Consider the following 12,534-nt stretch of genomic DNA (forward strand, 5'->3'; position numbering starts at 1 on the left):
GCCTCTTGTGCATCTTAGAATCTTACCTGTGATACCAGTATGTTCCAGCTTATACAGTATACTCTTATGATGGACTGAATCAAATACTTTACTAAAGTCCAAACAAGGTGTCAAAATTACTTCCTGCATCTAGCTCATGAGTAACTGCCAAAATAGCCAATGAGTTTAATTAAAACTGATTTTCCCTTAACAATATAGTGTTGTATGCAATCTTTGTCGTTACCTACCACTGAAATCTGGCTGTGACTGGTCAGCCACTTCACTCTTAGAACTGTCTTTATATATTGGATATACATAAATGCTTCTCCAATTCAGAGTAAGCCTTCCCATGTTCAGTGATGCACTCATAATTAATCTAAATCTGACTGCACTTTTTCAGAATTACTGGGTGTGTGGCATCAACTCTAGAAGCTTTACTTGCTGCCAATTTTACACTGCTCAGCTTTTCTTGTATGGCCTCTCCCACCACAAAGGGGCTTCCATCTGGAACGTTCAGTGCGGTTTTTCTGCAAAGTTGGAGATTGGGTGCGAGAGTACATGTGAACAGGCGAAGTTTTTATGACTCCAGCTAATAGAGAAGTTTTGCTTTTTTATTGACTTAAATTGGGATATTAATTTATTTTCCAGAGTTGCTTTATATTCCTAGTAACAATTCTTCAGTTTAATTTGAACTTAGAGATTTTGTAGGTTATTACTTAGTATCAGTAAGAGAATCAAATCCACGTGTTGGGCAAGTTTTTCAGCTTCCGTGAATGCTAAGTTTTTAATTATATATAGCCGCTTTATTGACTTAATTGTTAGATTAAATTATTTTCTATAAGTAGCTTATAGACCTAGTCAAGCCCCGTGGTTTATTTTGAATTTAGATAGCGCAACTTGGAAGGTGAATAATACGTCGTGTCCATATTTTTTCTGTTCATAGCTTGCTGCCATTATATGATACAACATGTGCACCGAACTAGATAGCGTAAGGTTTAACGGAAAACTATATAGCGAGTATAGTAGTATCAATTAATCAGTAAAATTTATTAATCTTATTAAATTTCATTGTCAATTGAATTTTACTTTTTTAACTAAATAAGTATAGCGACCTAGTTTTGACAAACGTAACATCATAAATTAATACATATAAGTTGACAGGGGATAAGAAAGTCATATAACGTAACTCGGAGATAATATTCCATACCGAAATACATATATAGTGTTATAACTGCATTGGGATATAAGTTTGGGGTTATATTTTGTATTGGCATTTTAACTAATGGAAGTGCTGTGGCTCAGGGGGAGAACTGGGGGGGGGGGGGGTTGTCCTCTGAATCACAGTCTATTGAATATTGTAATATAGTAAAACCTTGTTAATTTGAAGTTGAAGGTACCAAAATAAATGTTTCAATTTAAATGGTTTGAAGTATATATACAAATTTAGAACATATCTGTATGAAATGCACTGCTTCTTTGATATTTGTGGAGCAATCAGGAACGAGACATGATATTGCCAGGGGGAATGTCTTTGTGTGTGCGCGATGTAAGGAGTGTGAGGAAATCAGGCACCAACTCAGCATTGTTATGGGCTTATATGAGAGCTTGAAGGACAGGCTCCTTCAAGTGGGTGCCCTCAAAGGATTTAAATTGAGGGGCCCATCAAGCTCTCAGCTGCCCACATCAACGCCAGAGCCCTTCACTTGAACATCGTGCAACACAGCGGCACCCCCAAGGTAGAATGTGATGGTCCCAAAGGAACTAGTTGTTGTAGGTGACTATTGTCGGGGAAACGGGGAACATATTGTGCAAAAAGGATAGATGGAACAGGACCAGGGTATGTCTGCCAGGGGCAAAGGTTGATGACATTGTAGAGCAGATATCATCTTTTAAGGGCACAAAAGGCAATGTTGTTGTACACGTTGGTACTAATATTATTAAGAGTAGGAGACCGACGGAATTACTTAACAAATACAAGTCACAGTGAAATTGCAAAATTTCAAAGTTTTATAATTTTCAAAATTACAAAAATTATCTACATGATATGAAAAACAAGAAATATAAAAGAAAGAGACTCAAGAAGCAGCCATTCAAATTAAGTAGTTGAAGCATAAAGATCTGTTTTGTGTTTTACCATGCATGTTGAATGGGCTACAGAAAATGATATACCAGCTCACAAGATTCTGCTTTTACATCAACTCCGTGAATATCTTTTAGGGGGGGGGGGGGGAAACTGACCAAAGTAAAGCTGACTAATTTCTTTTTTAAAAGTGAATATTGTAATATAGTAAAACCTTGTTAATTTGAAGTTGAAGGGACCAAAATAAATGTTTCAATTTAAATGGTTTGAAGTATACAGTAAACCCCCGCTATTCGCGGTATCTGTATTCGCGGTTTCGCGTATTCGCGATCGTCGATTTAATATAAAACGAAACCTAAAAAAATGTGAATTTTAAAGCGCCGTGAATATTTTCCGCCATAAAAAACATGGGCGTGGCTAAAATTATCTTTCTCGGTCAAAACAGCGCTCAGTGGGTGGGGGGAGAGGGGTGAAAAAATCGCGAGTGTGGATGTTTCTCGCTAATCCTTGTTCAGTATGTGTTAGTCATGGAAGGTTTCGTCGTTTGCTTTTAATTTATATGTTTATAAATTGAATAAATTTATCAATTTATAAATTGATATGCTTACAAAAATGATAAATCTACCGTTTTGCAGTGTAAAACAGACTTTTTCGAGTGTGTTAACGGAAGAAAGTGACTTTATTGTGGACATGTTCTTTCTAACCTGTACAAAAATATGGCTACGAATAAAAAGAGAAATGTGAAAATATCAAAGAAGGTGATGACATTAGCGAATAAAATTGAGTTATTAGACAAAATTTCTAATGGTGAAAGTGTCTCCTCAGTGGCAAAACATTATAAAATCAATGAGTCAACGGTACGATCAATCAAGAAATCGGAAGAAAAAATCCGCCGTAGTGTCCGTGAAAACGCACTAATTGCTTCAAAAATCTGCTCTGTAACTTGTGATGTTAAATTAGAAAAAATGGAAAGGCTTTAAATCTGTGGATAGAAGACCGAACTCAAAATAAAATTCCGTTAAGTTCACTCATCATTTGCGAAAAGGCAAAACTCCTTCATCAACACTTTAACGAAACCTGATAGCACTGGCGGGATGTTTTTTTTTGCTAGCAAAGGCGCTGGTTTGAAAGATTTGTTTGAAATTTCTAATAAATATTACATTTAATATTAAATTGTTTCTTATTTTCCTTTTGATGCCATATGCTTGCATTTCACTATGTACTGTCTATGTACATAGTCATGTTATGAAGGTACATATAATACATACATAGACAAAATTTTAGACTAGTTTTTCTTATATATTTCATACTTTGGAACGGAACCCTTTTATTACTATGGGAGCCATAACTCAATATTCGCGTTTTCGGTATTCGCGACATTTCTCACGAACGTAACCCCTGCGAATAGCGGGGGTTTACTGTATATACAAATTTAGAACCTATCTGTATTAATTAAGATAAATTTTTAATTACTCATCATACTGTGCAGAATTTAATTCTTGTTTAAAGTAGATATTTATGAATACAGGCAACCCCCATTAGCATGATACGTCTACAACACAGTTTCACTCTAACACTGTTAGCGAATTGTGGCAAACTTTGCATAACATATTTTTGAGCTTTTGTGCAGGAAAACCCTGCTGTTATGTAGGATGTAATTTTTAAACATTTCCATTCTTTTTTTGTGAATCCTTGCTGTTGACTCACTAGTCGCTATGCAAAAAAATAAAAATATTGGGAAGTCTCTGTTTTAGGGATTTCTGTGCTTTGTTAGAGACCATAAAATTGTGATTTCGAAGCATACAGTTCGTGATTATTTTGGTGTTAATTTGATCCTTATGAAATTTTCCCGGGCATATAAAAATAAACTTTGTTCTTAAGAAACCATATTGGAATAACTTCTTTATAGTGAATTAAATTCCAGCCCTTCATTATGCTTAAGGAAAGTTAAAAAAACACTGTTCCAAAGAAACTTTATTTCCCTCGAATCAAAGATATAAATTTTGGATAGTCTTAAAGGGGAAAGATATAAATGTTTCAAAAAGTTTATTAAATTTAAATGAAGCAACAATCTAGATGGACCATAAAGAAAATTGAACAGAAAATTACAACTACTGTTGCTGCAGGTTTTTTCATCTTTGCAAATATGACTGCTTGTCCCCAAGCACCAATAATTGAGAAAATGGAAAAACACTAGGTAATTGGATTGACGATAGCATTAAAAAACGAATCCCATTAGATGGCATGTAATTAAACAAAAGGCACTAAAAATTTATAAGCATTTTTTAAAAACAAAATGGAGAATCTTATGTTAACCCGGAGTTTGTTGGCAGTAAAGGTTGGTTTGAGTGATTTAAAACCCATTTCTCCTTACATAATAATGAGTGATAATGAATTTGTCAAGAAGTATACAGAGGAATTTCAAAAAATTATTGAAGAGCATGGATTTACACCACATCAAGTTTTCAATTCCGGTGGGAAAAAATTGCCCAACAGAGGGTTTATTTAAAAAGAGAAAACTGCACTAGGTTTTAAAGGCATCAAAAGATCATGTAACATTACTTGCTGTAACACATCAGGAGATTACATGATAAAACCTATGCTAGTTTATAGATCCTCTAATCCTCGTGCAATGAAAGATATTGGAAATCAAATAAAAAGCTTGGGTAATTGCCAATTTATTTAAAGAATTGTTTCTAAATTTTGTGCCAGCTATTTAAAGTGGAAAAATCAGATTTCAAAGTTTTATTACTGTCGGAAGGTGCACCAGGCCATCCATAAGATTAAATCATCCAAACGTTGAAGTAATGTTCCTACCACCTAATACAACTTAATTCAGCCATTAGATCAAGCTATTATATCTACCATTAAAACTCATTACATCAGAAAAGCATCACAATAAATTTTGGGGAAAAATTTTTTTCCAAATCTATTGAAGTAATGGAGGCATGGAAACACTTCAATTATAGACTGTATTGAAATCATAGCTTTATCGCTCAAAGAATTGAAACCGTCAACATTAAATGTGTGTTGAAAAAACATATGGCCAGAGTCGGTTCATTCAGGAAATATGGTCAAACTAGCAGAAAATGAATTGGTGTGTTAGTAGAACTTGCTAAGTCGGTAGAAAAGGAAGATTTTGATGATATGACTATTGAAGAAGTTCAAAGATTTATTGGTAGAAAAAGAGGCTGGCGAAGCAGATTTGGTGGAAATGCATTGCAGATAAACCAAATCAATTCAGAGGATGATAGTGCAGATTAAAATTCTGAAGTTCCAAATTTTACACTAAAAAGCATATGGGAAGGCATAAACTTAGCCGAGCAATTAGAATCTTATTTTCTGAATTCAGATCCTTCAACTGAGAGGAACACAAATTTCAAAAGGGAGCTTTAATAATGCTTGCTCCATACCATGCAATTAATAAAGATCTATCAGGCAAAAGCAAACAAACACAGATTACTGATTTTGTAAAGAGAGCAGAAGATACACGAAATCTAGATGCCGGAGAAGAAAGTTCAGAAGGTGAAGATATTCTTCAACAGAGAAAATGTTCTTGTTTGATTGTGCTTAGCAGTTATGAAGAGGAAGAAATTAAACGAATGTACATTATCTGACATATATCTATTACAGCTTGTAAGATGTTCGCTCAGATAAAAATTTAATTTCCGATAGTTATAAAAAAGGGGGGTATTTTTGTTAGCTTTTGGTATGTAATGCCTTTTTGTACATCATTCTTAGTCCCATATAACATGGTTTTTCACTACACAAGATTTTATAGTATTTGAACTCATATATGGTTAATGAATTTTTAATTTTGAACCCATATATGGTTAATTGGTTCAAATTTATTCAATACAAGAAAGATAAGCCAATTATGCTCTGAAGAAATTCAGTAAACTTATTGCATCTCATAACAAGATTGCTAAGTTGTGTTTTTGCTACCATTACAGTTTGGTGCATACATGATATACCTAAAAATAAGTGCTGCTGTTTTGTTTGTGTATAATTGTGCATACCAATGAGAGAGTGAGGTGGAGAGTATCCATATTTTTGAATATTTTCTGCTGTTTAATATACAGGGTGATTCACTACTAGTGCGACAAACTTGCAGGAGGTGTAGGGGGCACAGAGACGAATCGGAATCACATAGCATTGCAGGATCCAAAATGCCTTCGTCATGCGGTAGAGGTAGTTGAATGAGGAGGTCGCGTGAACAGCGATCCCGCTGGAAGTCATCATTTGCAAACCAGTTCCTGAGGCTGTAGGATGGATGAGTATTCAAACGTTGAACTGGCCGACATGCACCTCGCGTATGGAGCTGCAGACTGTAACGGGCGCGCTGCTCTGCACTTGTACCAGGAACATTTCCCGCACAGGCGTGCTCTTCATCATACGATTTTTGCACATGTGCACAGAAGGTTACGTGAGACTGGTTGTTTCACGAGAGGTACCATGAATCGAGAGGGAACGACGAGGACGCCAGACAATGAAGAGAATGTCCTATGTCTTGCAGAAGGCAGTACGAGTACTCGAGTGATAGGCCAATGATTGGGTATTTCCCAATCCACTGTATGGAGGATACTGTCAACAAACCAAATGAGTTCATACCATCTACAACACGTCCAATCATTGGAGCCTGTGGATTATACAGTCCGGATGACTTTTTCTACTTGGTTTCTTCAACAGAAACGGTTCAGCAAATGCTGACTTCCAGCGGGATCGCTGTTCACGCGACCTCCCGTTCAACGTCCTTACCGCATGATGAAGGCATTTTGGACCCTGCAATGCTATATGATTCCGATTCGTCTTTGTGCCCCCTACACCCCCTGCAAGTTTGTTGCACTGGTAGTGAATCACCCTGAATGTAATCCAAACAAAACAAAAAGTGACACTTTTCTCTTTGTCATATTGCTTTCAGTAAGCTTCATTAGGTGCAAGTTGCACTTACTACGTGAGCTATGATCAGTTGACATTACTTTAGAACATCTGTGACGGATATACAGAAAAATGCCTAGACTCAGTACAGCTTAAAATGGTTGGGGAATTAAACCTGTTCATTTATTTTTTTCTCTTGAAGTTTTCTTTATGGCTGTTTCAATAACCATAAGAATATAAACTCAGAAGCAAATTTTGGCCCTTTGGATAGGAAACTAAAGTATGTAATCAGTTATGAAATTCTCCAGTTTGGCCAATTTCACTGGACCTGATAATTTGTCATGCACACACTAACTATTGCAACACATTGTATCAATAAGAGTTTTCTGGATTCGGCTATTTTTGCTGTGGTCCTATTTGGTTTTTAATTCTCATTTGGTTGATAGTTTAGCAAGTAGAGAAATTAATGGTGTCCTTGAAATTCTAGCAGTCAGTAAATATAGGCTAGCTAATGATGCAGAGATGTAAAAAATAATGTCATGCTGTTTTTAAAACTGCTTCAAAGATGTGATAAATATGATGTTTGTATTAATATTTGTAGGTATTTGTTGGAAAGATCCCTAAAGACATATTTGAAGATGAATTGATTCCTGTTTTCGAAAGCTGTGGACAAATTTGGGATTTAAGACTAATGATGGATCCTTTAACAGGTCAAAACCGAGGTTATGCATTTATTACATTCTCTTCCAGAGATTCTGCACAAAAAGCCGTGAAACAAGTAAGCACTTTATTTTAAATTAATATATGTATATATATGTGTGACCACACATATTTTTGTAACTCAAATAACACCATATTTGTTAAAGAAGATAAATTTTTGTTTCATTTGGATTTAAGCCTCAATATGGCATTAATGAAAGGAAATATAGCATTAAAATGTTTGATTTATAAGGATTAAAGAAATTTCTAAATTTATTAAAATTTTATTATTTTATATTGATTTCCTTGTTGATGTTTATAAAAATAAGTAAAAATCACTGCTTCAAACAATTTGAATAAAAGAAATAAGATAAATTTCATAAATATCCAGATATCGAGTTCTGAAATTTAAATAATGAACAGACTTGTAGCCAAAGAAATACCTCTCTACCTTAGCATTCTCATTTGAATTTAGGGTACAATGCTTTTGTGTATAGGAAAGGAGGGCGAGAATCAGGCAGCATTACTTGTTAAGGTTTAGGTATAGTAATTATTGCTGTTTGAATAAATAACTTGATAAATTATTTCCTTTATGTTTACCATTAGCCTATAAATAAAATGCAGTCTGTCAAAGTTGTTTCTTTCAAATAAAATAAAGGAGAAATAAATTTTTTGCAGGCTAGAATTTCACATTAATTAGCTACCACTATGTTGAATTTTATATGTTCTCTATTTAATATGCTTCTGATGATTCCTCAGTAATCTCTCTGTATTAACATGGATGGATCCATTATATTGGTTTGGTTATGAAACCTTCAATTGGGAGGGAAAAAAAAAAACAAAACACAACGGATATAAAGACTTAAATGGTGAAATTAGAAAATCATGTGGCATCTGTGGCTACTGCTGTAGGTGTTCTAGTTACATAAAAACAACTTTTCAGCATGAAGTTAATGTGGCATATTTGTTCAAATCTGTAGTTATCCCGAAAAAGGAGCTTACCCATATGCCTTATTTATATCAAATGGCTGTCTCAGTTTTTCTGAAGATTTTTTAATCTGCTTTCAGTATTTGAGACTGTTTTCACAGCTTTGTCATCTGTATATGAATTTTTCCCCAGTTCATCTGAATATATTTAGTATTTAGTATTAGCAACGGCCGTATGGTGCAAGAAAGCCTATGGCTTATGCTGCACCAGCCAAAAAAAAAAAAAAAAAAAAATCCGAACAAAACAATGATAAAAACAAAAAATAAATAAAATAAATAACTAAATAATAATAATTAATAAATAAAAAAAAAATAAATAATAAAATGAAATAAAAAGGAAATTAATCCTATCATCCTATGCGCTTCCCTTACCTGAAAGTACTATCCAGATGACCTTTGAACTTCCCCAAACTGTCGGCCTCTACCACCCATGAAGGCAACTTATTCCAGTAATTTACAACTCGCTGGCTAAAATAAAACTTCCTGCAGTCCAATCTAAACATTTCACCCCGTAACTTGAATTTATGTCCCCTAGTTCTAGCATCATTTATAATCTTGAAAATTTTGTCCTCATTCATTTTACTGATGTCTCTCAGAGCCTTAAACACCTCAATCAAATCTCCTCTAAGGTGTCTAGTTTCCAAACTCTGCAACCCACATATTCGAAGTCTTTCTTCATAAGGACGCCCTTTTGCCGATCTCACCAGGCGAGTTACCCTTCTTTGCACCCTTTCAAGAAGCTCGATGTCTTTCTTTAGGTGCGGTCTCCATACTTGAACACAGTATTCCAAGTGTGGTCTAACATAAGCCTTATATAATGGGACTATCACGTCCCTATCTCTACTTGCAAAAGTTCGATAGATCATCGATAGGACACCATGGGCCTTCCTTGCAACCTGTTTACAATGCTCGGAGAATTTCATGTCTGACCGTATCGTAACACCCAAGTCCCTTTCCTCCAGTACTGGGTTTAGTTGAACACCACCAAGTGAATAAGTTATTTTAGGATTACTGTTTCCCAGGTGTAATACCTTACACTTTGTTGGATTAAAGCACAGCTGCCATTTTTCTGACCATTCTTGAAGTCTATCTAGGTCTTTCTGAAGAAGCTCAGCTTGACAGTGATCATTAACTACTCTACCAATTTTAACATCATCTGCAAATTTAGACATCACGCCCTCTATCCCTTCATCAATGTCGTTTATGAAAATTAAAAACAACAGTGGTCCTAATACTGATCCTTGGGGAACCCCACTTCTTACATCAACCCAATCTGAGGAATAGCCATTTATCACAACCCTCTGCCTCCTGCCCTGAAGCCATCCTTCTATCCATCTAAGGATTTTCCCAGTGATTCCAACCTGTTCCAGCTTATAAAGCAACCGCTCATGTGGGACTGAGTCAAAAGCTTTGCTGAAATCTAAATAAACAATGTCGAAATTATTCCCTAAATCCAGCTCGTGAGTGACCCTTTCGAAATAGTGAACCAGATTTGTTAAACATGATTTTCCCTTTACAAAACCATGCTGAGTATCCTTGAGAATTTCAATTCGATCCAAATGATCCTGAATTCCACCCTTGATCATTGCCTCCATGATTTTCCCTACTACCGAAGTCAGACTGACAGGTCGATAATTTCCCACTTCACTTTTAGAGCCACCCTTATGTATGGGAGATACATTTGCACTTTTCCAATCCAAGGGAATCTCCCCAGTGTCTAGTGATGCTCGCATAATTAGCCTCAGTGGTTCAATGCACTCGCTTGCCGCCTCTCTTAAGATTATAGGGTATATTCCATCAACTCCAGGAGCCTTACTGGTCTGTAGGCTCGAAAGTTTTTTCATTAAATAATCTTGCGAAATTTCAATATCATTAATTACATATTTTTTAACTTCGCTCCCACAATTTCCCATTGCCACAAAAGGCTTTTCATTTGTAAATATCGATGCAAAATAACTGTTGAGTTCATCTGCAACGGCAGCTGGTGTATTTATTACTATCCCCTTTCCCTTACGTAAAGGTCCGATCTGGTTTGTCCTGCTCTTCTTGGCATTTATATATGTGAAGAATTCTTTATCCCCCCTCTTTGCTCTGTTTGCTAGTGATTTCTCATAAACTGCCTTTGCCTGTCGAACCTTTTCTGTGGCTCTATTACACATCACCTTGTAGCTGTTATAGGTTTCAGTACTTTTTATTGCTCTGTAACTTTTCCATGCCACCTTTTTCTGCTCAAGTAATGTGGCAACTTCACTATTCATCCAACTTGGAACCCTTCTCGTGGAGTATTTTTTTTAATGGTATATACGCATTCAAGGCATCTGTGATTAATGTTTTAAAAGCGTACCACAGTTCAATTGTATTCATTCTCTGCGCGATATCTACCCAGTTAATAGAGGCCATGTAGTACCTTAAGGCATCGTAATTTCCTTTTCTGAAATTAAAACCCATTCCTTTGCCTTTTACTTCTGCTACCTCTCTCGTCATCATCCACCGTAGAACTCCATGATCACTTCCTGCTACTGGTTCCTCTACTGTCAGCCCTGTTATGTCATCTGATTCATGTGTGATGATGAGGTCTAGGATATTCTTTTCTCTAGTACTTTCCCTGACATGTTGATACAAATAACAGTCATCTAGTTGATTTAAAAATTTTGTTCCACATGTCGAGTTTCCTTCCCATTTACTCCAATCAATTAGAGGCAAATTGAAATCACCCATAATTAGGCATTGGCGCTTACTTGCCCATTCCATTTGCATGTAGAGGCTTTTGTCATAATTTTCACAATCACCTGGTCTGTAGATTACTCCTACTCGCATTGTACCTTTGTTTCCAACTATCTCACACCATACAGACTCTATACTAGCATGTGAAATGTCTGAATCCGGGAAAGCTATCGTCGCACTCAGGCTGCTTCTGATAAGAAGCATTACCCCACCACCCCTTCTATCTACTCTATCCTTCCTAAATACATTATACAGGCCGTACTGAAACTCATCATCCCCAATTTCCGGGCGGCACCACGTCTCTGTAAGCCCTATTATGTCCGCGTTACTTGTTTTAACCAGCAGTTCGAATTCGCTCATTTTATTGACGACACTTCTAACGTTACTGTATAAACAATTAAGATTTACTGTTCTTGTATATTTAACAACCCTAACACAACCCTTGAAGTTTTTTAGGCTCTCTTCCCTGATATTAGCTACCCGCTCACGTGAAACGTCTTTGGCCCCAGAACATCTAGATAATACGTCCAGTTGGGGTAACAGATAAGAACTCTTGAGGTATGTGCAAGAGTTACATTGACCAATATTATCTGATAAACGCGTGTCAGTATTACCCACATCCCCCCTAACTAGCAGTTTCCCTGAGCCTTTAAGATATCCTCAATAATACTGGCAAAAACTTTTGCACCACCTTTGTTTAAGTGTATCCCGTCTCTACAAAACAAATTCCTTCTACCTACAAGTGTGGGCCATGCTGATAGAAATTTACCCCCTAAAGCCTTGCAGATTCCTTCAAGTCTTGAGTTAATCCACAAGGCTCTTAACATATAATCCCTCCTATCGTGTCTGGGCAGAATTGCAGACACATAGACATTATGGCCTAGCTCGCGACATTTCTTCAGCATGGTCCTGTATATGTTTAGCACATTTTTTTCCAGTTCATATACCACAGTATATGTTTTAGATTACAGCATTTATGGTTGTAACAGGAAGCAATCTACCTTGTTTGGAACTTTCATAGCATAACTTACTGTTTTATTAGCTCTAATTGACTTATTGTTTTTACCAGTGCAGTAAGCTGCGTTGAAAAGTGTCACCATCTAATGAAATGTTTTTTGCTTCATCTATTTTACATTTACAGCAGTTTGTAATCTCACCCCCCCCTTCCTGGTTTTGAGAGCTTTGAC

The 12,534-nt window shown here is 36.1% G+C and overlaps 1 protein-coding gene across 5 annotated transcripts in view; it reads left to right on the forward strand.

Annotated features, from left to right (window-relative positions):
* Positions 1–12,534, forward strand: part of LOC150081216 (heterogeneous nuclear ribonucleoprotein R-like) — a 170,512-nt gene that overhangs the window by 55,999 nt on the left and 101,979 nt on the right. For all 5 annotated transcript variants that reach the window (XM_090379404.1, XM_090379399.1, XM_090379403.1 and 2 more), the window contains exon 5: positions 7,539–7,715. In XM_090379404.1, coding sequence (XP_090235530.1) covers positions 7,539–7,715 — 177 coding nt within the window. The remainder of the gene's footprint in view (positions 1–7,538; positions 7,716–12,534) is intronic.

This window comes from Mastigoproctus giganteus, chromosome 8 (genome assembly GCF_048544385.1).
Source record: "Mastigoproctus giganteus isolate SK-2022 chromosome 8, ASM4854438v1, whole genome shotgun sequence".
In the NCBI taxonomy this organism is placed as follows: domain Eukaryota; kingdom Metazoa; phylum Arthropoda; class Arachnida; order Uropygi; family Thelyphonidae; genus Mastigoproctus; species Mastigoproctus giganteus.